This window comes from Onychostruthus taczanowskii, unplaced genomic scaffold, assembly GCF_017590055.1.
Source record: "Onychostruthus taczanowskii isolate IOZ18803 unplaced genomic scaffold, ASM1759005v1 scaffold24, whole genome shotgun sequence".
Classification (NCBI taxonomy): domain Eukaryota; kingdom Metazoa; phylum Chordata; class Aves; order Passeriformes; family Passeridae; genus Onychostruthus; species Onychostruthus taczanowskii.
Window position 1 is genome coordinate 4,875,310 of NW_024499684.1, and position 26,622 is coordinate 4,901,931.

General features: G+C 41.2%; 1 protein-coding gene across 1 annotated transcript in view; it reads right to left on the bottom strand.

Annotated features, from left to right (window-relative positions):
- SPATA16 (spermatogenesis associated 16) overlaps positions 1 to 26,622 on the bottom strand; it is a 138,241-nt gene that overhangs the window by 54,356 nt on the left and 57,263 nt on the right. Inside the window, 1 exon segment of the mRNA XM_041406076.1 lies at positions 8,741 to 8,869. Within this exon segment, the coding sequence (XP_041262010.1) occupies positions 8,741 to 8,869 (129 nt within the window).

Genomic DNA, 26,622 nt, shown 5'->3' on the forward strand with positions numbered 1-26,622 from the left:
TTGAAAACATATAATTCACTCCTAAATATGAATGCAGATGGCAGGTAAGAGGAACTGAATTTACTAGCCTTCCTGCAGCGTGCTCTGCAATGGATAATTCAAATATATACCTATGATATTTTTGGCATATTAGCTGCTCTTGCAGAGCTAGCACTGGATTTTGTAATAATGATGTGTGTGCAGGACACATACATTTGCTATCTTGGGCACATTATTACTTACACAGTACTGGCTGGGAGCCACCTATACCTCAGATATGCTTTAAGTTATGAGAAATGATCCTTATTTCTATTCAGAAAGCCACTGCTTTCCAGAAAAGCATGGATCTGGAGAGTGTTGATTTGGCCAGATGAGGTTGCCAGGCTGCTTGCCCTCACCCCTGCTGGACTGGGGTTCAGCCTGCCCTCCACACGTGGCCCTGAGCTTTATCTTTGTTCCTGTCTGTGTCTAGGCTTAAATTCCTTCAGCTACAACCAGCAGGAATCAGAGAGACATAGAAGGGATTTGGTGACCAGGTTGGGCAGAATGTTATAGAAGTTTAAAATCAAATATTATACTCCCCAAGGGCTGATAGGTTTTACCTATCTATCACATTTCTGGCCTTTTTGGAACCAAGAGCACTCTGCAAAAATGAGATTTCAAGTGCCCACCAAATTCAGAGGATATAGCATTTTAGTCTGTGCTCATTTCTAGGTGGATGCTGCTTTATAAAAATAAACTTGACGTGAATCTCTCCCTCCCACAGAAGCTAACGATGTTCCCTGCAGCACTCCTAAGCCCAAGTCATTCCTGTTTTATTGGCCCAACTTCAGACAAGGGTTTTACCTCCCTCCCTCTGCAAACTTTGAAGTCTTTCTCATATAGTAAATATTTTGCTTTAGAAGCATTAAATCAGGAACAAAGATATTAGGAAAATATCTGCTTGACTTCAGCTTAATCTGTGAGCTGAGCTATAAATCTGTGCCTCTTGTTACCAATCCCTATTTTATGGACAATTCCTGTTATATCCATTTTGTCAGGGTAAGAGAAGTAGTCATAGAAGCAAAAAAAGAAAACCAAAATACCCGAAGCTCTAATGAAACATATATTGTGCAATCAATATACTACAGTAGTTTCTGAAGAACTTTATATTCTGTACAACAGACCAAAATCTCCTTTATAGATTGCCCTTGTAAGACAAAATTTGTCATTCCATCCGAGATGCAACCAAGACGAGAATGGTGTAAATATTCTCCATGTGAGAACCAATCAGACAAAAGTCAGAACTGAGACCAGGGCTTCCCCTTGATAGGGTGTATTTCAAAAATGCCTCTTGGACTCTGAAACAGGAGCATCAGTCTGTTGATAGTGTTCACAGGAGGAGCTGGCCAAAATGAATGGGTTTTTTTAGAGGCAACTGTCAGCTGGTGTGATGTGAGTATATTGTAGCAAGATTCTGAGAGCTGTCATGATTGCTTGGAAAAAGCAATATAATTTCAGGCCAACTAATTTAATCCATTTGATGCCAAGAGATTTGCTCCTGCTAAGTCCAAACAGAGAGATATCTCACCAGCACTTTTATTAAGGCAAACTATGTGAAAGGTTCACTCCATTTTGATGGACAGATTATTAGGGAAAAGCAATAATTTGCTGAAGTCCTATTTTCATGCCAGTTCTGGAAATGATATTAAAGTTAGCTTCAAGGCCAGCTCTCACCATCTCAGGATGGTGTGGATTTGGTAAACTCCACCAAGAATCCTCTCAGCAGCATTGTCAGTATTAGAAACACAGCACATATCCATGCCTCAGGAATAAACAGAAATAAAACTCTTCCCTAAAGTAACCTAACCAGAATTCATTCCCCCCTACTTTTTATTGTTTGGTTCACCTCTGTAAAGCTTTTCAGCATTTATATTCATTTCACACTGTCAAAAGCTGAACAGAAGTAAGATAACAAATGGTTCTGGTAGCAGCTGTCACCACCTACTGTCTGTGTATGCCTGTGTGAGTCTCTAAATGGAAATAAAGTACTTTAATAACACATTTTCTCTAAACTGTCCTCATGGATAAAGTTACTCTCAAATCAGTCCATGAACGCTTTCCAATTCGGTGCCCACTTCAGGCTGCATCTCTGTCTCTCCTCTGCAGCCTGGGTAGGTATGCAGCACTGTGATTTAAAGACATTTCAGATGAAAAACACTTTAACAGCACACCTTCTCTGGCTACTGCTTGCCTGCATTAGCTGCTTGTGGTGTTTGAACCTTCTCCCAGCGTGCCTAATTTTGTGGGTATAAATTAAGCTGCCTGCCTATTGCATTTTTTTTTTGCTCCCTTGGCTCAAGCCAGGAAGTGTCCAGAGCCACAAATTAAACAAGTGCTCTGCCCTCCCTGCTCCTGCACCATTCCTTCCAGGAGCAGATGGCAGCTGGGAGGATAAATACCTCCAATTTCTTAGGGCCCTGAACAGAAAAGAAACTCCATTTCAAGGTGAGCTCTAAGGTACTGCTTTCCATGGAGTGAGGTGAGGAAGCACTACACTTTTGTGTTTATCTGTCCTTGGGTATCACAGTGCCTACAGGAGATGCAGGGAGCTGTGGGGTTCAAGTGCCCTACAGAATTTTTGGTTTGGAGAAAATCCCTTTGTGGGTCCAGCCAGCAGAGACATGACATGCCCTGATTACTCATGATGGTGGCTTTTGAGCCAATACCTTTCAAGATGGGTTCATGCCTCCCCCAAGGTTATTCTAAATATATATTTTCTCTTTTCTCTGTTTTTCCCTCCCTTATGTTACCTACTGAGCAATCTAACACACAGTCCTTGCCTGTGTTTCTTGGTGATTGTAAAACATGTGGTTTGTATCTGTTTAGGTCAATGAGGCTTTTGGTTGTAAGTGACAAGTGGCGGGTGATTATTTTTCATCAAGTATCCTGCTTAACATTTACAAAGCATGGAGAAAATGCTTGGTGCTTTTGAGACCCTGTCACCTCCAGGTAAATAATTTAAAAGCATGTGAAGAAGCCAATTAGAGTTAATTAGAAATTGACTGATCTACTTTGGCATCAAAATTATTGGGAAATATGGCTTGTCCTTTCTGGAATACAGATTTTACTCTTGTACACACACGTGTGTGAGGAAAGATGTTGTTTTATGGTCAACTTGTAGTATTCCTTTGAGGAAAAAAGCACTTTATAAGCCATATATGTAAGAGCAGTTCAGGCAAGAGCACGAGCATGAATCCTTTCTGACACAATGCAGTTTCTCAGCTTTATTTCACAGTGATGGGCATGCTGGAAATGTCTATAAGATTAATAGATTCAAATTCAGTGATCAGAAAATGGGAGCATGTCCAAATGGATCATTACAACAGATTCCCACTTTATCTGTTGCACAAGCCAGGTTTGAGCCATCTGTAAGCTTCACATTCCTACTCTAAAATCTTCTGCAGCTATAAAAGACAATAAGTATCAGTAGGGGGAAAAAAAAATCAATTTCTTGGCTTTGCAGCCTAAAATATAGTGATGGGACTATAGGGAGAGAAAAACTGCTGAGTTTTTTCCATATTTTTCTTTTTTTAAGCAAGTGAAATGAGTAGGCTGTATTTAGGAAATAACTTTTCCTGTTAGAAGTTTAAAGAATATTTCTGGAGAGTAAAGTCAGCATCTCCCACTCAGGCTTTGGAGAGTCAGGGTCAGTGACTGAAATTTTTGGTGTTTGCTGTCTAAGACCAAGTGTACTCCCAGGAAGTTTCTAGAGGACCTGTGCTGATGATAAGATCATTTCTGAACCTGATTTTTAGCTGCAGAAAGTGGATTCTCAAAATAAATTTATAGCTTTTAATGTGCTGTCCATTGAGGATTTTCATGGTGTTGGGCTGTGTCTGGTCATTGCACAGCTCCATCAGTGAGAGAGGACAGGGGAAACTCTACAAAGTCCCATTTTCTATCTTTTTTTCCTAGTGGATGGCCAGGAATTGCAGTCTGTGTGCTGCAAAAGGAAGGGAATAAACTCTGTCCTACTTGCAGGAGGAGGTGAGGGTGGGGAGAAATGTGGCTGCGTCCTGCCCCAACTGGCAGCACATCCAAAAATCCTCAATCCTACAGTGCTCCCAGGGCTGCCCTTGAGCACTGATGCCAGGAAAGCTGCCTGTGCCTCTCTGATGTGCCCCAGCAGCAGACAGGCTCCTGGAGATGAACTTCTATTCATGTAGGTATTTATCTAGAAATACTCATTTTTTGCTTGTCACATTAGGAAGTTGATGGAAGGCTTGGTTGGACCACGCTGCCTCGCTCTGTATAGGTGTGAAATGGTGTCCCCAAGGCTCTGGTGCCACAGCCACTGTCAGATTTTAGCTTTCGGAAGATGTTTTTGCCTGGAAGAGGGCGTGTGGCCGGGACAAAGCCTGTGAATTGCAGGGCAACGAGCTACAGGAGAGGTTATCTGAACACACAAGGTGTGCAAAGGAGATGGCACGGGGGCTCCTTTCCTGCCACAGGAACAGTGCCTGACACAGCCATCTGTGGGAAATGGAGATGTTCCAGCCTGTGGAATGGGCTGGAATATCTCCCCAAAAGCACCCTGGTGAATTCATCAGGCTGCCTTTGCTCACACATGGGAAGTGTTTCGTGCCTCAGATATCCCACACCAAAAGCTGTGTGCACACGTGCTGTGGACTTCCTCCTGTGCACAGCAGCCAGGAACCTCTTCTCATTCATTTTGATATCACAGGGCAGGATTATTTGCAGAACAACAGAAATAAAAATCTCGACAGGTTTTAAACAGGCTGATGGTTTTGAAGTTTGTTATGCTGTCTGATATTAGGAGATTAGTGTGAGACAAGATCTTTTGATCCTCGGAAAGGTTTAATGTTATTTTGTATCTAATCTGTTAATAATTGTCTAGAGGTCTTATAGAGATACGTATATTGTATGGTTTCCACTGATGTTTTAAGCTAGAGGGTGATTTCTCCTACCCTTCACATCCCAGTCCAGATGTTCAAGTCCTATTTCCCTATATTCCAACAGATGGATGCCAAAAATTTAGGGAAATTTGCAATGTTCTCAATGTAGTGTATTTATAATGTTCTCTATTACAGAAGAGTGAAGACTATGTCCCAATTTCTGCAGTTATTTTCCTCACCAGCAGCAGAAAGCACTTAATTCTTAAGCCTTAACAGTGAGAGTTCTCCAAGGGAGCATTATTTTTTCCTCTCTCAGGCCAACTTTAATGAAGCTGACTAAGTCCCTCCTGATTAATTTAATGGTAGCTAAATAGTGCAGAAATAGTGAGAAACCACCAATTCTTCTCCTGATAACTCTGCCTTCCTGATGTCAGTGGTAATCAGCAGCATGCTGTCCAACATATAAAAGCTCTAAATTAAACAAGCATTTCTATTTTCATTTCTTATAAATTCGCCTTTTTTTCCCCCCAATCCAATAATTTTAGTACTAGTTGTTCAGAAATGCTTGTTGTTTGCGTGTTTGCAAAACAACATGATCTAAAGAATGATAATATGACATGAATACATAGACTGAGCTAGGAAAGACATTTTGGCTTAAAGAAGAGCCAAGAACTGCATGATATTTGTAACATGTAAGTTAGCACTTGCTTTAGGGATATTATTCAAATTAAATGCTTTGCATACATTTTTCTGGATCAGGATGTCTAACTGAAAATTTTGCAATGTCAGACTAAATGCTTAATTTCCTTAAGTCTGAAATATATCTGGAAATATTTTGCACCAGCAACCACAACTTTGAATTTCCTGACCTTTGGGTTTATTGCATGTCATATGTCTCTTCACCCCCACAAAATGCAGAGGAGTTTTTGTTTATTTCTTAACAAAACATTGAGCAAAACAACCACAGTTCCAATCCAGCAGCTCAAGTTTGCTGCTTTTCTCTGCCCTGTCTCCAATTTGTCTCAGTCTGAACAAAGAAGCAAATTGGAGACAATAAAAAGTAAACCAACAAAAATACAGAGGTTTAGAAAACATGGCCTGGGAGGAAATACTAAGAGCACTGAATTTATTTAATTCAGAGAAGACTGAAAAGAGATCTGCTAAGAGGTTGCAGAGAGAATAGGGTGGCTAATTGCCCTTCATGTCAAATAAGGATACAAAACCATCATGGGCTATTTTGCAGCATGAAAGATGGGGAGAAACTCTCTATCAGCTTGCTGATACAGAGAAGTCTGTCTCACTGGAGGTTTTTAGAAACAGTACAGAAGTGCCTTTCAGGGATGTTCTGTGTTTTGCTTCAGAAGAGAGCTGGATTAAGAGACTGCTGAGAAACCCCAGCCCTACAATTCTGTGATTCCCCAACCACTCTGTCCACAATTCCAGGAGAAATTCTATAATCTCCAGCTATTCTCTCACCACCTTTTCATCTCCTCTTAGGAGGAGTCAAGTCCTTCTTTCTTCTCAAGTGACAACTGTTTTTGTCCCCATCACAGATCATTTCTTAGTGTAAGGGGGGGAAAAAAGGGCAACACTTGCTGACCTTACTCACTGCTATAATATTTATTGCTTTAAAATGAAGTGCCTTCAGTATGGTAAAGAAAAAAAAATAGAAATAGGATATTTGCTTGCTAGCTGAAAACCTCTAACATTTCACAAATTCTTTTGAATTAAGTTTGGCAGTACAGGGCTGAAACAAGTGTAGTTGGACCCTTTTTGAGGATGTCAAGTGCACAGCTGAAGTGATTGGGGTCAGAGTGGAGATAAAACATTAGAGAGAGTCCAGAGAGTGCAGCTTGCAAGTTCTCTATTCTCATCACTAGCCATATTCTTGTAAAGTAGACAGTGTCTCTTTCTTTCTTTTTTTTTTTTTTTTCTTTTTCTTTTCTTTTCTGTTTTATTTTATTTGAGAGGCAGACACTGGCCTTTAAAAATCCTTACAGCTACTAAGGGGTTTTTTGCATCATGTTTTGTGGAAAAAGTCAAGCCCTCATCTGCACAGTAAATGTTAGCAGCCAGGTTAATTGTGAGGATATAGGGCATCTTTCAAGGTTTAAAAGACAGCTGAGCTCTTAGAGATATTGTTTGCACAATGCTCTAATGCTGCCTCTTTGAAAGCAGCCTTTGGCTGCAGAGTGCTACTATTTAACAGGTTTAACACTGCTAAAAATCGAGACACTGATGCCATTATTAAATTTCATGCTGCACACAAGCAAACAGTTTATCATAGTCTGTTCCCAGCAATTGTAATCCAATTTTTGTTATCTTACATTGTTTAAAAAAGAGGGAGAGGGAGAGAAAGATACCGTACATCAATCTGATAAAAATGTTTAAATAACTGGTACTTTTTTGTGATTATGTTGGTTTTATAGCAGCATTATGGAAACACGACAGGGTAACTAAAATCTGATTACGTCTAAGTCCTTGCCCATTATGTGATTATTATGAACCATGACTTCTGCTGGCACATTATGAATTACATGGTCATAATACAAGGGATTTCCAATATAATTAACTGAGATTAGCAGCACTGGAGAAATCTGGGAATAATGATACAACTTTGAACAATCAGTTTTACTGTAAGTGCTGCTGGCTCTGGCTTCCAGGAAACAGGAGGCTGGTGGCTGGAGCAGTGACCCACCTGCTGGGCTTTCCTACACCTCCTTTCTCTTTCCTCCCTTCTGTGAAATTAATTGCAACCTTGCCAGAGTGGTAGGGACTCTTTTACTCCTTTCTTCTCATATTATACTGATAAAACTCCAGGATGGATAAGAGATTTTGAATAAAGTCAAAGGTGTGTAGATCCCTCCTTTAGGGGGCTCAGCCTGGAACTGGAAAGGACTCTGCTTTTGAGAGCTCAGAAATAACTACTTATCAAAGAACAGAACTGCTTGAGACAGCTCAAGTTTGAGTACTTAGAGGCAGAAAGTCATGAAAATCACAGATTAGTTTCAAAGATCATTGCCAAAGTCATATTATTTCTTTAGTATCTCAGGAAACCAAGAAACCTTTTCCCACAAAACCCCAGCTTTTGGATTCTTGGCTGCTGAGGACAAAGCCATCTGAATCCAAAGGGGGCTGTTTGCTATGGGAAGGAAAAGGATTTCCATCCAGCAGCCATATTCTGGTTTTAGAGGAAGAAGGGAAACAGAGGGCATGATGGAAATACTGTAGGCAGAAAAAAAGGCTAAACTGGACTTTTGTTTAACTAAAGGATTAAACATTTGATGCACTGCTGTGTGGGCAGCTGGGGCAGAGTGGGAACTTCCCTGACTATTGAGATATTGTTTGTCCCTGATAGAGCTGGGATTAAAAAAATAGACCATTTATTTTCACTTTGTGTCCTTTTGATTTCCCCTATCATAAATATCGTAGGAACCTTAGAGAAAAAAAATTACCTGAGATTTTTTTGGTTCAGCCCAGTGCCCCCCTCCTTCTGCTGTTTATGAACTGCTCTAAATTTTGGGATTTCTCACGCAATTGCATCTAAGGATTTTTATTGAACCCTGTGAATCCCAGGAGGGTGCTCCTTGCTGACATGGATTTTGTTGCTTTGCATTCCCTTTGCTGGGGTGATTCTGCTGGTTTATCCCTGTTCCTCCAGGGCTGAGGGAACCTGGCCACTGCTGCTGCTCCTGCTTGGAGCAAGTGCTGCCTTCCCGGAGGCTCCTGTGGAGCTGCTCCTCAATGTGCTGCCAAGTGCTGTCCTGAGGAGGATTTTTGGAATGTTGACATGCTGTTTGTGTGATACCAATCCTCACAAACTTTGCAAACCCAAGGGAAATGTCCACCTCATCAATTCAGACTGACTCTGTTTCCATTCCCGTTAGTTTTGACACAGAAATATGAAGTGGAGGTCTTGGGAATATCCACTTGCCAGTCTCTAATGGTGTTTCTTCTTTTGTCCTAGCTTGTTTTTCATTGTTTTCTGATTTCTGTTCAGGGTTTGCTCTGTCTGCAGCATTTCTTTTGTTGCCTTTCTTTCTATTTCCCTGCCTACTTCCATGACTGAAAGAAAAATAGGGATAGGTGAGGGGATAATTGTGTGATTTAAGGTAATTTCAGCAGACTTTTTTCAGCGATGTGCTGAGCAATCACAACCCCTATTGAGTTCTGTGGGGATGGAAAACCACGGGCCCTTCCCAGATAGTGCTGTGCACTTGTCAGAATAGAGCTCAAAGGAATCATATTTATAGCAAGCTATTTTGAATGGCAGCAGTAAAGCAGCTGGAGAAGGCTAATGTACTTGAATCTGGCAGCAATTTTACCTGTTTGTAAGACATTCAATCCCTTTTTAAAACAAACCATAGTGCAGCCCAAAGATTGGAAGCTGCATTTTCCAGTCCTGGCTTCAGCACTGGGCAATTTAGGAAATTCTGATTTATCTTGACTGTGCAGCAGAGTAGGGAGACTCCAGCCGCAGCTGAAGGTAAAAAACCCTTAAAACCTAGTTTTTCTGCTCTGTTTTGGTGTGCAGCTTTAGCTTTATATTAAGTGGTACTGGGATCATTCACAGCGTGGTGAAGACAAAACAATCCTATTCTAGCTGGAGACTCCAGGACAATCTCTTCAAACTTCAGGCCCAAAGCATGAGCAATGTGAAAAGAGGAGGATGGGCAAAAAAGCAAGGAGAACGGAACTTCATAATTTGAAGCCATTAATTGGACAGTTCACTCCCATATGCAAATAGACTAAAACTTATAAAATGGTGAGATCTCATGACCAAACCCTCTTTTGGTTCTATTTTGGAGCCATCCAGGCAGAGCCATGACTGTGGCTCCAGTCCTGGCAGGGTGTGGCCTTTGAAGGCACTTCAATAAATATCCACTTCAATAAATATCAACTGAATATTCCTCTGAACTCCATCTAGCCTCAGTTCCAGCTCCTTGAGGCATCAAGGGGATGAGCCCTGCTGATCTCAGTGCCGTGTCAGGCCAACAGAGCTGTCACATGTGGCCCCTGCAGGATGAGCCTGTCCTGGAGGGGGCACAGGACTTTCATAGCCTCCTGGGTGGGCTCCTCACTGAGGGTCTGACAGAAGTTTGGAAAATGAGCCTGCAGCAGATATAAGTTTGCAGGAGTTTTCCTCTGAGCACCCACGTAGCACTGAGGAGCCTTTTGAGGAGAATCAGTGGACTTTCCTCCTTGCCAGAATGCTGCCAAAGGCAAAGCTCTGCATCTCAGGGGGAGATTATACCACTGTGAATGGGAAACTGGCTTGACCAAACTGAATATAAAAATAATTTACTGTAGAATAAAAAAAAAAGAGAACAAACTGTGAAATACAGACCAAGGACTCTTTGGTGACTTGCAGACATTTCTCTGATGGACCAGAGAAGTGAACTTTGCTGTATCAAGTGGATTTACACTGTTCCTGTTATATTCTTAGTTATTCAGCTGATTAGCAGGACTTTGGGCTGTTCAATGGACACACATTGTATCAGGCAGCCTCACTTTAACCATCTCAATGAAAAAACCCAAACCCGTGTCCAGGGAAGAGCTTCTAGAAAATCAATATCTTTGTCAGTTAACTATTTTCCCAAAGCTTTTGTTAAAATGTCTGGTTTTTATTTTGGAAGTGTTTACTATAAAATACTTCTAATGAATCACTAGGCAGGGGAATATATCTAATGACAATTTAGTGCCATAGTAGAAGGAAAATACTCTAAATTTGGGAGCTCTCAGGAATGATTTTCCTGATCTATGATAAGCAAATTCAGCTTTCTGCAAATCTGAGGGTTAATCTTTGCTAAGAGATGTATGAACCTGGCACCACAGCTACTACAGACAAGTGTTTTGTTGGGTCTATCACTGAGGAAATCTCATCTCTCAAAATGGAGAGGATTACATGGAAAAAATATCTGTATGCAAAAGGAATATAACATAATTTGTCTTTTTAAATCTTCTGGTTTTGTCTGTTAATTTCCCAATCTTACAAAATCTTCTTGGGGAGAGTGGCCTGCCTACTAGATAACTTAAACTTACTATGTGCATAATTTTATGAGCCCTATTACTTACACTTTTTGTTCTGTATCTGGTTTGATTCTGCTTTCAACACCTTATCCTATTATCTCACATCAGATTAGGGAAGAACCTGCTGATAAATCACACTGGCATTTCAGCTGGCACCTAGTTGTTAAATTCTTTGCCAGTTCTTTGATGAGCCCTTTTTTCTTCCCAATTTAAACTTTGATTTCAACCAAAAAAGCTTCTGGCCTTGCAGATGTGAAGTAAAACCTTTCTAAATACCAAAGGCTGCAGTGCTTTCTTCCTGAATCTACATACAGCAAGGCAGAACCTTTCAGCATTGATTGGAGTGGAGTGACAGGAGAGAGGAGTTTCTTTCAGTAGTTCCCAGAGGGGATTAAGCTGCTTTGAAACCGGACCATTCCATTGCTGTTACCAGCTCTTTGGGACATGAATTCTGTGGGGCTGTGCTGCAGAAAAAGGTCTGTTTTGCCAACCTCGGTGGAAGCTGTCAGTGGACAACACAAGCTGCTGTTTCTGAGGGTCACACTTGCCTGTCACGGCTGAGTCTGTGGAGGAAGAAGTAAATGGAAGGAGGGATTCCCTCTGGAATCATACCCTGGCATGATTTGCAGGTCTGGGGAGGCTGGGAAACCAAAAGGGGACTTTGAGTACATTTCTTACTCTGAAACAAGTTCCTTACTCTGAAACACGTTCCTTACTCTGAAACACCTTCCTTACCCCAACCATGTGGCAGCAGTCCAAGGAGAGCCATGATCCAAGTTGGAACGCACCCCATAAAATGCCCTGCTAGAGCTCAGAGACAAATCAGGCACTAGATCTGGAGAGAGCAGTAATTCTCCCTCCCCCAGCCCTGATCAGAACTGGCAGAGGTTGTGTTGTTGCCACTGCTTTGGTTTGTTTTCCCTTCCCCTGCAGCAGGAGCTGCCTCGCTCGGGGTGGCCTGGCTGGGCCTCCTGGGCTGCTCCAGCCATCAGGGCCCCATCTGCGTTTTGTGCTCTGTGCTGTGGATGTTCAATGCTGCACGGCTCCTCGGGGATGGCATCACAGCATTTTTCACCCCCAGCATGACTGTGTCTGCAGCACACGAGCATTTTGTGCAAAGATTTCCCATTGTCACCCCCACAGCTGTGCTGCCCCATAGCCCTGCATGGCTAACTCCCCCTGCTCGAAGGTGTGTGGCAGCTCTCACGCTGGTGTAGTGCTTAGGCAAGGATGGGACTTCTCCAGAAAGTTAAGGGAGCTGAAGTCTTTCATCTAAGCCCTTTTCTCCCAAAAGGCTGTTTGAAATCACATCTGCCACAGTCCATTTCAGACCAACTGTTGGAACGGGAAAAACTGCGCCTGAAACTGGAGCAGGAGCAGGGAAATGGCACCACTGGTGCTCGTGTTGTCCTACTCCTCCAGTGTCCTCTAGGACAGAGAGATCCAGTGCTCTAACAAAACACATCCAAAGCCCCACAACAGACAGGTCGTTAGCTGCCTTCCTCTGTAATAATTTAACTTATATTAAATTCCAGATATCCTGATCCATCTCTAAAGGTGAGGATGGTCCCGTTTTATCACTTAAAAATGAAGGAAGATTTATCTGAATTAGATTTACAGTCAGACATTCTGAATGAGCATGTGCTCTGACAACAGCTATGCTGAGATCTGAACTGGAGATTTTTCCAGTCCATCTTTCAGCAGGATGACTTTTTAAGCACTTCCTTTACTGCTGAATACCACAAAGGCTCAGACAATCTATTGATGATGAAGGTCAGCACCTCCTTAGCAGCCCATAAAGTGAGTCTCTCACAATCAGGTTTCAGACTTTTTAAGATTCTAGCCATTTCTTTAGGCAATGAAGCAACCTACTTCTTTTATCTTGCTATTTTTATTGTTTGAAAGCCTGAGTCACATCTGATCTTTTTTATTTTTAGTTTTCTTTTGGGGAAAAAAAATCCAACCCTTAATGTATCTTTTTTTTTGTTCAGTAGTCTTGTTTCTTTGTGATAGACATAAGTAATGGCTCATTCACTGCAAATTCAGGACTCCTTACATTTTTCTTGCTGTGATAAGGGCACACTTGCCATTATTACAGCTGAATTGTCCACGCTGCTGCAGTAAAGGTTTTGTCAGCACTTCCACTCTAAACACTATTTTTACTCACTGTATTTAACTGGTTTATAAAAAAAGCTCCCCAATAAATTTGGCTCTGGTCTGAAATTTGGCAAGGTTAATCGTGGTCTTTTCATAGTAGTTTGCAGGGTTTTAACCATATTACCCTAACTGCTATTTGAGGCTGAAACTTCTGTATCAATTGTTTGTGTGGTGCTGAGTAGAAAAAGCACTAAACATAAGAGAAATATTAAACTGTGTCAATAATTACTGTTCACAGCTACTAGATAGTTCACTAGGCACCCATGCAAAGACAGTAAGCTTAGGGTCAGGGTTAAGCTTAGGTTTAATATTCAAATTAAGACAAGTCCAAATCCATCTGTTGCTCACAACAGCAACAGCTTGTGGTAGTTAACTAAAGTGGAGGGTAAATATGACAGAACCAGAATGTAAGAAGCAAATCCTGAGTAGAATACCTATGGTTGCTTTAAGGATAACATGAAAAATGAAGTGGGAAATACAATTGAAATAATGGAGAGAACTTTCCATCAGAAGTGTTAATAATGTGGCTGTCATTGGCTTATTGCACAGTGCTCCAGTGCAGAAGGGAAAGGGCAGCATGAAGATCATGTAATGTGTGCAGGAATCCAGGGTGCCCCTATGAAATACTTGGGCATTGTTTAGGCAAAAAAGGAAAATAGATAAATCCCTCTCCCTGCCAGCATTGGATCATCTTGAATAGTAATGGATTTGTTTTCTTCCTCTGAATTTTTCCCCTTTTCCCCTCTATGTTTTATCTGGCTTATCATTCCTTGAAGGAAGGATGCAGCCAGCCATGGTCCTGCAGTGCTGCCCCTGATTTAGAAAAAGTGATTTAAGAGTCTGCTTCTTCCAGCTGGTCAGTACTGCCCTTCTCTTCCAGCGCTGCAGCTCCTGGTGCATTTCTGTGCTAATTAAAACATCAGAGTAAACAGATTCACTAAAGTACCTGAGATCCCAGTTAATCCATTTCATTTGGCACTGAAGCAGGCTGGATGAAATATATACTGACCCAGGATGTCAGCCATGGGAGAGGGGAGAAAGGAAAAACCAGAAGGAGAAGCAAAAGGGAACTTCTCCTTCTGTCTCCTCTGACCAAAACCCATCACCTGCATTTCTTTGGTCTGCTGGCTTAGACAAGGCTGCTTGTTTGGGCACATGGCTGCCAATCTTTAACCAGCACTAAGACAATTTTTTTAAGCTTTAAGGAAGTTGAAACCAGGACAGGCAGCATCTTTAGAAGTTCTAGTACTCACTGAAATGGGTGAGCCAATCTCACAAAATGGCTAAATAAAGCTCTTAATATTTTCAATTTCCTTGGAGCGTCTTCCCCTCCATGTATTCTTTAAAGTGTTATTTTAAAACTTCTGCTGTGATGCTCAGTAATATAAACTGCCAACAATTTAACACAAAATTAGGCACCTCAATTAACTATTTATTGCTGTAGAGATGCACAAGGATCTTACTAACAAGTTGTTTGAATAAAATTAGAGCTGTAAAAGGACAGTAGGCTAACAACTGCAATTATAATTCAAACCCAAGAGGAACCAATCTCCCCAGCAGCACGTCTCAGGACAGTGAGGCAAAGCAAACACAAAAAACAACATCAGTGATCACAACCTGGAGGAAGGGAAAGGAAGATTCAGTGTGTAGTGAGGGCTCAGGATACGTGGTTGGTAACTGGTGTGACTAGGGAAAAATAAAGAGAGGAAAATTGAAGATGTTTTCTGCGTATGTTTTTCAGGCTCTGTGTAACTGTCTTCCTTACACTCCCTCCTAGGGATACACTTCCTGTAAAAGTGTGGGAGAAAAATGCCGAGAGACAAAAGAGACAGCAGGGAGAGCATTCCAGCTCGGTGTAGTGATGTCATCCCATTAGCACAAACCCCGCATTGTCAATTAGGGAAAAAAGGTCAGCGCTGCCTCTGACGGGATGTGAAGCCTGGCCAGCCCTCCCCGCCTGGATCCAGAGGGAGCAGAGCAGTTCAGTTCCATGGCTAAAGGGCCACGGAGAGGAAAGAGGGAAAGAAAAATGGAAATTTTAAAACGGGAAAGGATTTTACAGTATTTTACTGAAAAGTGGAGTTTTGAGAACAAGTAATTGGTCTGTGCGAGGAACAAGGATGTGTGTGTGTGTGTGTGTGTGCCTAAGGTATAAACAGCTGTGAGCTTAGGATAATCCCTAAATGAAAAGGAATACAAAGATTGGTCCTACCACTGAGACTCTGTGCTGAAAAAGCCTGAGATTTTTTCTATATTATTTTTTTTTTGGTACTGCAATATTTCCTAATTCTGTTGGGAAGACAAGAAAGCAATTTTTGAAGAGATTACAAAGCAAACGTCCAAGTGTCCTACTTGCTCTCATTCTGAAGGAGATGAAGAACTATTGATTTTCTGAAAGATTGCTTTGAAATGGTGGGAGCTGAGTACTTGTAAAGAAGGAGTGCAGAGGGGCAGAGTTTGGTTTAGGAGGGTTGCTGCAGACTGTGCTGTGGGCTTGATTAGGTCTGCCCACATGCTATTAAGAAGTCTGAATCTCAGAACTGCTCTGGGCAGCCCTGCCTCCAGGATGAGGCAGGAATTCAATGAGAACTCACAGTGCAGAGGGATCTTTTCACTTCACAAAATACTCACATCCCTATGGGAGCCAGCCCTAGGAAAGCCCAAACCTAAAGGAGGTGTTTTCACACCTGTGTGGCTTCCAACCCCTTGTGCAGTGCACCAAACACATCAGCTGCCAGATCTGTGGCCAAGAAGGTGCCTCACACCTTGTATGGCCTGCACTTTACTCAGACATAGAGCCAGAGAGCTGGGCTGGGTACAGATCCTTTTCCTGCTCCAGGACCTGACAAGAGCTTGATCAACCCCTGGTCAACCCCAGCTCCAGCTGCTGCTCACCACCCCAGGAGGGGTGTCCCCTGACTGTCCCCTCAGCTTTGCTCATTAACTTATGAGAAGTGTGAAATTAATTATTAATTGAGAAGTGTGAAAACTCTCATTAATGGAGGTGTGTGAGGTTAGAGCTGCCATTTCAGCTCTTTCTGCTCACCAAATGCAAACCACCACCACTACATCTTGTGAGGTTTTGTATGGTAAAACGTTAGCTGCAACACCCAAGCTCCTAACTAGGGCTGCCCCATCAGAACAAAGGCAATTTTGGTGGAGGTACTTCCTTCTGGTTACAATTTGGATGATGCTGGGGTGTACAGAAACTTGGCAAATCAATAAAAATACAAACTAAAATCAAATCAAAACATTTACAAGGGCATGTAGTGATAGGACAAGGGGAAATGACTCAAACTGAAAGAGAGTAGGTTTAGATTAGATATTAGGAAAAAAAAATCTGTACTGTGAGGGTGGTGAGACCCTGGAAGTGGTTTCTCAGAGAAGTTGTGGGTGCCCCATCCGTAGAAGTCTTTATGGCCAAGCTGGATGGAGCAACCTGGTCTAGTGGAACGTGCCCCTGCTCATCCCATGGCAGGAGGGCTGGAACCAGATGAGCTTTAAGGTCCCTTCCAAGCCAGGCCACTCCATGTTTTTGTCATAAATCTAGTCTCTTCCTTTGTGTGCCTAATTCTTTTCTCTGGCAATAACAAAACCCACAAAAACTCCCCAAATCAAAGTCAATCAAAAGAAGTAACAGAGAGAAAAGGAAGGCATGAGAGTGGGAAGAAGAAAAGGAAGCCAGCAAGTCGGGCACTGTGAAACTAAAGGAAGGTAAAAAAGGGCCATCATATCAAGATGCAGAGTGAATTTTAGTGGGCAAAGTGTCTGTCTTCCTTCTGAATGCCCTTGATATTGCTCCACTGCCCCAAAGGAGGAATATCCCTGGATAGATGTCATCAATGGCATTTCTATCTCTCATCTTTTATTGTTGCAGCCTTTATTTCTTTGGTGCTGTTGTTCTTTATGACTGTTCTATCTGATTTCCAATGTAAGAGCAATAAATGGAAGAAAAAGTGTAAAAAGCTAGCAGGGTACAATGCAAGGTGAGGGAAAAAGGGAGCAGAATGGGTGCTGGCAGGTCCCTACTGCTCTTGTCTTAATAAGGATGTTCATGCAGAAGGGATCCATGGAAAACACAGCCTAACTGAGAAATCAGAAACCTCACAGAGCTAGTCCAGATTCTCCCATGGTATAAATTGACATTGATCTGTCCCAAAAAATTTAACAAGTCCAAAAAGATGAAAACAAATGAACTTTATGTCTACAAAGGAGTTGCTATGATCAGAAATTTATCTTTGCCAAGAGGACCATGCCAAAAACCATACCTTTATCCCCCAGCAAACAAGACTAAGTTCTCTTTCAAGTTAGCTACTGAATTTATGTAACCTCAGCAGCACAATTTGTCTTGAAGCTTCTACTCAGATGACCCTTGAAAGCAGTAGTGAAATCCTTCTGCTTGGGTTATGGAGCTAATAAAGACTCTGAGAATTGGTGGGAGGGCACTGAAGCATTCATGCATATGAAATTCCATGCACAACTATAACCTGGGAATTCTCTGATGCCATGGAAAGAAATGCATAACTCCTGGTGCTTAATTCTCTTGAATCTTCAGAACTGTTTCTCATCTCCTGTATCTCTGCAGTGAGAGATGGTTAACCAGGATGTTTATTAAAAACACCAAACAAAACAAGGTGGAGGTGTTTGTTTCCAAACAAAGAAGGCTTTTTTGTCACCTTCAACAAGTTGTCTTAACAATTACTGCTCCCTGAAGGTAGAGGCTCACCTGAAACCTAGAGCTGGGTTTATTACGTGTGTTATATAAACAGCAATGAAAACTGTAGGATGCAAGCGAGGGAGAAACTTTTCTGGTGGCAATAAAATCTGTTGAAATAGCCAAAGCATCATCATCAGGGACTAATCTGGCTTGGAGCCTGCTTGATTAAAAATGAGAGACAATAATTTTCTTATGGCTCCGTAATTCAATTGAATAACTTGGTTTGTTATCTAATACTACTTTGTCATACAGAATGATCTGTATGTTGAAAGCCCTGTTCAGGCATAAACTAATTAATTTTCATGGCAGGACCAGTCCTGTGAAATGCTGTGCTTCCACAACGTAAGAGGAATTGAGGAAGTGCAATAACTCACAGGGTGAGGCTGAATTTCGCATTAGATATGTAATTAAATCTGATGAGTCCCACTGGGGGGCAGAGATGGTAAGCAGAGATATTAAATGAGTTAGCCATGGCTGTGCATCCGTCCCTCTTTGGCTCCTGACTCGCAGCACAGTGGTGGCAGCTACCACTGACCCATCCTCTGGACCCTTCTTCATTCCACCACATCTGCCTGCTATTAATGGCACAGCTCCCAGGGCTCTCAGCTTAGACTCACTGTTCCTGCAGTAATGTTGGACAGAATGAGCAAATTTCAGGGGTCAGAATGTATGATAAAACATTTGGAAAGTTCATCTATGTACTTCTTTACTTCACTAGCTACTTTAGCAGGTACTCAAGTTGTGCTTATTCCATTTCTCACAGTGTGAAATAATGAATTTAAACATTCACAGGCAGAAAAAGCCTATGAGGTAGCAAAAAGAGAAAGGTGGAAAGATAAAATACTTACATGACACCAGGTAAAGCACATGCCAGTAATTTGGGGATTATATTAATTAAAGATATATTTTAATACTTTCCAAAGTCATCATTACAAACCTAGAAAATGTAGAGTTAGGGTTTCAGGATTTTTTTTAACCTGTGTAATACAACTCTGCATTCTACCCTAATTGCTTTGTAATTTGACATGCAAGGGTTTAATATGGCAGCTGAGGCAAATCCAGTAACAACTGGGAGCTAAAGCAAAGAAAAGAGCTCCTGACAGGCAGAGCTTCAATTCAGCAACTCTGTACAGGCAATAGAGCTGTAACATAAAAGTTAGCAGGAAAGAAAAGGTGCTGAAAAAGGCCTGGCTAAAATAGCTCAGATTAATATTCAAGGCAGTTCTTTGACAGCTTTTAGTTTCTTAATATGGATTTTGCTTTTAATTTCTTCTTTTTAGCTTGGTGTCTTCATTTTCCAGTGTAATCCCTGTGAATGTTTATTACCTCTGCTGCATTTTTTTTTGGTCAATATGGGTTTTAACCTTGAAGTGCTGCAAGAACAGTAGGGAAGTTTTTCTTTCCTTGATAAGCAGAAAGGTACAAATTTCTCATTCAGTGTGTATGAGCTGGTCTTTGCCATGGCTTTATGGAATGGCACAAATCTGTAAGAGCAGTGACAGCCAAGGGGAATCCAGTGATGGTTGTGAGACACTGAAGAAAAAAACAAAACAAAACAAAAGAAAATCCGGTCCAAAAGTTGATCCTAACATGTTTTTGTTGATTTTATTAAATGTGTGGTTGGTTCTTGCTTTTATTTCCGAAAAATTACACTGGGACTGGAGCCAGTGCTGTCACAGACTGATGCTGATTGTGTAGCCCCTGCTTTTGTAACCTTTAAGTTACACTACTCTAATGTTTTATTTTATGACCTTCCTGAGAAAATTCTGCAAAGCTCCAATGGATGCAAGGCACTGCACTCTGAATACTAACTTGTGCTAAGGTGACCGAACAACTTCCATCAGTTGAACAAGAACTGTGTCAGCTCCTTTCATCCAGCTGATTTTGCCAGGAGAAAACTGAAGGGTTTGGTGTGGCTACACCTGGCCTTATGAACTTTGCCATGAGTAGAGATCTTCCAAGGTGTTCTCTTAGCTCTGAAATGAAGAATTAAATTGGAGCAGGGGTATACAATTGCTGTTTTGTCCTGAGTACAGGTCACTTTTGGACAGTAACAGAGTCTACTGAGTGATCAGGCATTAGTACATTCAGATTTGGGATGTGAATGATGGTCCTTTGCTTCTTTGGATCATCTGCTGTTGTAAGTCTCCCTGGGAACTATTTTTCTGGAGGTCTTACAAGGTGGCTATGAAAGACTGAGTGATGTAATTTATCCTGTTGGGTTTAATTTATGTGTAAACTCGGGTTCAAAATTATTTAGAATTGTTTTTGGCTAATATCAACCTGTCCATGAAAAAGCCAGCAAGAATCAGTGTCAGATATCCTCCACAAACCTGAGAGTAAGGAAATGGGGTGAGGATGGTGTCAAATGCCTTTGGGATTGCCAAAATCTGTGTTTACTCAGGGCCCAGTGTGTTGCTGCTGCAGTTCATTCCTGTCACCCTCTGTCTGCATGAATCAAAAAGCAGAAGGGGAAGATGCTGGATTTTCACCTTGCTCCAAACCTGCCTGCTGGCCACACAAAGACAAACATTTTGGTGTCAGCCTGTGAGTTCATCAGCTCCTACCCAAAGGCATAAATGTCTTTTTAAATACCAGAAGCACGAAGATGCTCTTGTACACCTGCACACCTGTGAAGTATCTTTCCCCCTTCTTGATGCTCTTATTTTCTTGGCTGTTACTGTCTTGATGTTGACCAACCCTGAAGCATTCATTTTGAGAAAACAAAAGTACAAACCAAAACTAACCAGTATTTTCTGCTGTCAGAGTGAGTCTGGCTTGCAGGAAGCAGTAAATTCCAGGATTTTCCTTTGTGAGGCAAAGTAAAGCCATTAAAGCTTTAACCCTCAGTTATTCCCAGCAAGGCCATCCCACCATTTCAGAGGATGCTGGAATTAAGCTAATAAATAAGTAAGAGAAAAAACAATTCCAGTGCAGAAAGCTAAAGGCAGGGACTTTGATCAGAGCTTGCTTTGCATCCTGGCTTCTGTGAATTCTTGCTGCAGCTGCAAGAGCAGCTGCATTATTTTCAACATCAATCTGAGCAGTGCCATGTAATAGCCTCGTTACAGAGGGACTAAAGAGCTAACAGAATCCTAAAGTCGTCAGACTTTTTATGAAATTTACATTCAGAAATACCATATTTAAGCTATTTTTCAATGTTTGAATTTAAATGGGCACAATTAGAGTTGATTTTTGTTTTGTTTCTCAACTGGTAGTTACTACATTGAGCAAGTGTTGCTCGAGGTCACAGCCCTGCAAATGCACAAATGCAGCATCTGAATTCCATAGTGAGGAGACTCACGGAGTGGCATAACATTAAACATGCAAACAAGCAGCTACAGAGAGAGAGAGAGAGCTTGTATTTACAAGGAAGAAATGTGGAATTCAGCAAAACATTTTACATACATTGAATTTTCTGCGGATTCTTTCAAAACAGCAGTGATATGCAGAATTTTCTCATTTTTGGCCTCGCTTACCCCTTCAAATGGTTGTTAAGAGCCCTAATGATTTTGTTAGAGCAAAGATAAACTAATGCAAAACATTTCAAAATATTCACTTTTACGTGTATGCAGAGATTGCCCTTTAAAGTTTGTCAGTGGTCACATTTGAATACTATTATCACAGCATTTCTCTATTTCCAAAATAATTTTGCAAGCTTAGGTGTCGATAATCTGGCAATATTACCACTTTGCACAGATAAAATTAACGACCTTTTAAGGCTTAGGCACCATAAAGGGACCATATCTAATCAAAACCTTGATTTAAACTTGATTTGAATGTAACACATGACAATATTATAATTCCTGCAAACAGTACAAGTACCAAGGTATGGTCACCCTGAAAAACATCCTTTAGCAGGCTGCTTACAACTCGGCTTCCACAAGGTATGCAATTAGATGACAATCTCAATGATATTTTATCTCAGTGATACTATAAAATAATTTCTCTAGTCCTCATGTCTGGAGGAAAACGCTTGGCAATGTAACTCAGGTGTAGAGTAAAGGCTCAGGGAAATAAAATAAGTCAAAGAATGTATTTATTAAAAAAACCCCAAGAAAACAACATCATTTTTATCTAGTTAGATGTCCCTGCTTGACTGAAGATGTTTAATGTTTCAGGTTAGAAGTACTGAATGACAGAGGGAGCTTTTCACTGGTTAAGTACTGTAATAAGAGAAATTTCTTTTTTTTTTTTTAATTTTAATTATAGTTTACATGCACCTTTCTGGTAAGTGTGGGCAGACCATGTGATTTCTGTGCCTCATGGAGCTAGCAACACTTCCCTTCTTTTCAGTGCAGTACGGATCAACTTACTAATATTTGTGAAACACAAAGGAATTACAATGATGAATGCCCTATAAATAAATAAATGTATCTCCATTCATTAGCCAGAAAAGCTCTGTTTTGTTTCAAGAATGATTTCTGAAAATGCTTTACCATGTATTTTATCAGCAAACAAGATGACATTAAGTGGCAATATGTTAAAATTAGTTGCCTTTCATTCTTTTAACTTTACTGGAAAAAAGTTACATTTTCTTTTCAGATTGTATTTCCCCAAGTATAAAACAGATGCATTTGGATAAACAGATTTGAAACATATTATTAAATTAAATGAAGAAAAGGAAACATAATGAAATAAAATCAAAGTATCTGAAAAAAAATTTCTATTCACAGGCCTGCAGTAGAAATCTAATGTTCCTTCTCTACTTTATCCTGGTATTGAGATGACAGGTATTCTATCATCTTTCAAAGTACCATCTGAGATGCCTCTTGTGATCTGAGCAAGAATGGGTGTCCATTCAGGAGAATCAATTTCAAAATCCAGTTACAGGTATTAAATCTATTCCTATATGGAGCACACTGTTTGTGCCTAGTACATTTATTACCATTATTACAATAAAATTAAATAGTGCCATCTGAGATCAAGTTCCTGCTGTGGTTCTCCATATTCATCGTACCAGACATTTTAAAGTAGACCAAGCAGAGGAAAGAAGCCTCCTTTGAGGTGAAATGGGGATACAGAAATCAGGCACAGAGAAATGAACCCCCTTCAGGGACAGCAGCAGACCCATGGCAGAGCAGCTCCTCCCTTCCAGGGCTCCTGCAGCTGCCTTCCCTAAATCCAGTCTGAAAACCATCCCAAGCCAGCTCAGCACCGTTGTTGTCACCTCAGGGGGTCTTCAGGGATGTCCCCACTGGGGAAGCATTTGGGAAGTGAACCCCTGGCTCAGCCCAAGTCCTTCGGCGTCCTGGAAGGACACAGGAATGAGCACACTAAGATTGCATGGCTGTCCCTGGGGCAGGCAGTCACAGAATCACTGGGTTGGAAGAGACCTTCAAGAACAGTGAGTCCAACCCAGCCCCAACACCTCAACTCAACCCTGGCCCCCAGTGCCACATCCAGGCTTTGTCAAACACCTCAGGGATGGTGACTCCACCACGTCCCTGGGCAGCCATTCCAGAATTTTATCACTTTCTGTGAAAAACCTTTTCCTAATATCCAACCTGTATTTCCCTTGATGCAGCTTGAGGCTGTGTGCTCTGGTTCTGTCAGTGCTGCCTGGAGACAGAGGCAAACCCCAGCTGAGCACAGGCACCTTTCAGTCCTCAATGCTTTACAGCCTGCCCCAGACCAGGTATGCCAGCTCCACTGTTCCTCACCTCTTTGGCAACACTTTCAGCCCAATATTTGGAAAAGAGGTAAAAAAAGAACCTGTTGGAAGGTGTCTTATTTTATATACCAGAAGAGAATATCTACATGCTGACAACCCTTCTTGTACCACTTGTGTTTCAAACCACTGAACTGGTGTTTCAAACCACTGTCTTGTACCACTTGTGTTTCAAACCTTTCCTTCCCACCCTGGAGCACTGGAGAAGGTATATCCATGCTTATCAGGACCTGAGCTCTACTCATATATGTGGTGTAAAAAAAATTCTAAAAGGTGTTTTAGAAAAGTGTTTTGAGTAAATTCCTTATTCATTTTCTAGGAGACTAAACTGTTGAATGCACTTAAATCAGAGCAAATTGATAATCTTAATTTCTAAAGAAATTCTGCTAATTCATTTAAAAAATGCAGTATATTATGAAGTCCTTGCTGCTTCTAACCCAGACAGATAAACCTTGTAATGCAGGCCACAAAACAGAGCTGATGGAGGAAAACACGCTGGAGTTATGTTCACAACTTGGAACACTGCAAGGGCTCAACAAGCATTTCAGAACAGAGTGGGAAATGGCATAAACATCCCAGACAGCAGTCCCACCCCAGTGCCAGGCATTCCTCTTAGGCACCGAGGACCAAAGAATCCCACAACCAGAACGAGACAAATGAATAAGAAACACAAAGTGAAATCAGCACAATTAATCAAGTAACTAAGACATAAAACCTTGAGACACAACAAATATGCCATGTTGCTAAAAATGTTGTTTTGCAGATAAGTGAATAAATTTACTTCCAAGCCAGGCTTTTTTTCTTTTATTTTTTTTCCCTCCAGTAGCTTTAGCCTTATTGCTTCCACTGCACATTTGCTTCCCCAGGTACAGCTTAGATATGGCATCTAATTTCCCTGCTGTAGCTGTACAGTTGAGGTGAGAGCTAGAGGGATGAATCATTGCATCCTGCCCATGCTTGCCGATCTTCTGGCTCTAAATGCAGAGCAAAAAACCGTGGGGAAAAAGAGAGCAGGGCTAAAATAACAGAAAGGGGAAAGAAGTATAATGGAAATGCCTCAGGACTCAGTAAAGGGGGGAGAAGCACTCAAGGTCTGAGGAGGCAATAGATGAATAAGAGGAGATGATAGAGTGTGAAATGTGTAGTTGGATGATGAGCAGAGCTAATGAAACTGAATTTCCTGAGCCTGTGTAGCTGGGCTCTCTGGTGCCTAATAGTGTGATCTGGGATCGAACGTTTCCCTGCAGTTGGAGTATTCCCAGTGTCTCTCCCTTGTGTGGTTTCTATTTAGAGGGCTGTTCATGGTGCAATAATTTGGAGATAGGATCCAGGGAGATGCAGATAAACAATAATTAAGCCTTTTTCCTCAGGAAAAAAAAAAAAAAGAAAAAAAAAAAAAAGATAAACATGTTGTGATCACAATGAAATGGGACTGGCAGGAAGATGCAAAATGGCAAAAAAATTGGAGTAAAAAAGAAGGCCTTTCACCTAAATCTGTGCTTTGAAATGACTGAATGGGAGGGGGAAATGACTAATGACTAAATGACTAATGGGAGAGGGAAAAAACCTCTGGTTGGAGACATTGAAGAGTGGCTGAGACAAGCTGATCACTGTTGCCTGAGCAGAGATGGCTCAGATGTAAAGAGATTGCTTCTGTGTGATGGAAAGAAACAAGGGATTTTGGTCAAGTGGAAGAGAGGTGGGTGGAAGAAATTCATTACTGTGTCTGGAAACTGCCGAAGCTGGACTGTAAATTGGGGTGAGGTGAAACAAATGAGGAGCTGTTCCTCCATTATTCCCCACTCCCTTAAATATGAAGGCAACAGGGAGGAGGTGTGGGTTTCCTCTGGGATGGCCAGGAGCCCTTTGCTCCCCCATGTCCCCATCATGTCCACACCCCTCACTCCTGGCCACCCCCTCACCTCTGTGGTGAGCCCCCAGTCTGGGATGTGACTTTGTGCCTAAAAAAAAAGATGGAAAATCCACTGTAAATGAGTCCTCCCATGGAAAGTGATGAATTCAGCTCACCCAACTCATAATGTTTATAGTGGGGCCTGGCTCTGTAAAGGGTAACAAATGTGAAATCATTATAAACTTGGTTGAGGTTACTACTGTAAACCTGCTGGCTGGCAATCAAGGTCTGATCAGTTATTTTAAAACATTTTAGCTGTGTGCTCATTAATACAATGGAAATGTGGAACAAAAAGAGAAATGAGAATTACAAAAGGTGAAGTAATTAGCAGGTTTATTGTAGACACTGTCAGGTTTCTCATGTCCCCTGATTTAAGTTAAAAAAAGAAAAGTACTAGCACAGATGCATTGCTCATAACATGTATTCAAAGTTGCTAGTCCAAACAGAATAATTTTTAAGTCTAAGCATTCCCTATACAGCAATGTTAGAGCTGAATGCTTTTTATGGATGCACTTCATTCGCAGAGTTGTGTGATTATGCACGTGGGATCTGATTCACAGGATTTCTTCTTCCTTGATAAGGAAGGTAAGATAAAAGCCTAAAAACGTTTGTGCTGTTTAAAAATACTCATGAAACATAAAACTTCAGGTTCAGAAAAGTCACAGAAAGAAGAAAAAATGGAGTTTCTGTAGCTTTTGAAATCTCTACTGTGCAGAGTTGTAGTGTTTAAGGCTCATAAAATAGATTAAGAATCCAGTGACACACAAGGGTGGTTTTTTTTTTTTCTCTGCTCCCTATTTGGTGATATATCAATAGGTCTTCTAGGCAGAAGAAAAGTCTTGCTGACTGCATCAAAGATTCCTCACTAGGAACAGACCTTAAAAAAAAAAAAGTAGGCCTACTTGAAAAACGTTCTCCAGGTAACTTTAGCAGAGATTTTGCTTCTTCACTAAAAATTTGTAGCTCTGCAACAAATCTATTTTTTTTCCTGAAAAACAAGCAAGGAAAGAAAGTAGTTGTGTTTGGTTAAAATTTGAGTTGTCTGAGAAGCAGGCTGCAGTTATCTGTGTAGAAACACAACCCAGGTAGGAAGCACAAATTAAATAAAAGGACACAAAGTGTTGAGACCGCACTGCTCAAGAGAAATTGAAATTAAAATCTCAAATCAAAATGTTTTGCTTTTCAACTCCAAAATACCAAGTCTTAAATACCTCAATTTCTAAAAATTCCAGGTAGTCAAAGGTAGTCAGGGGAGGGC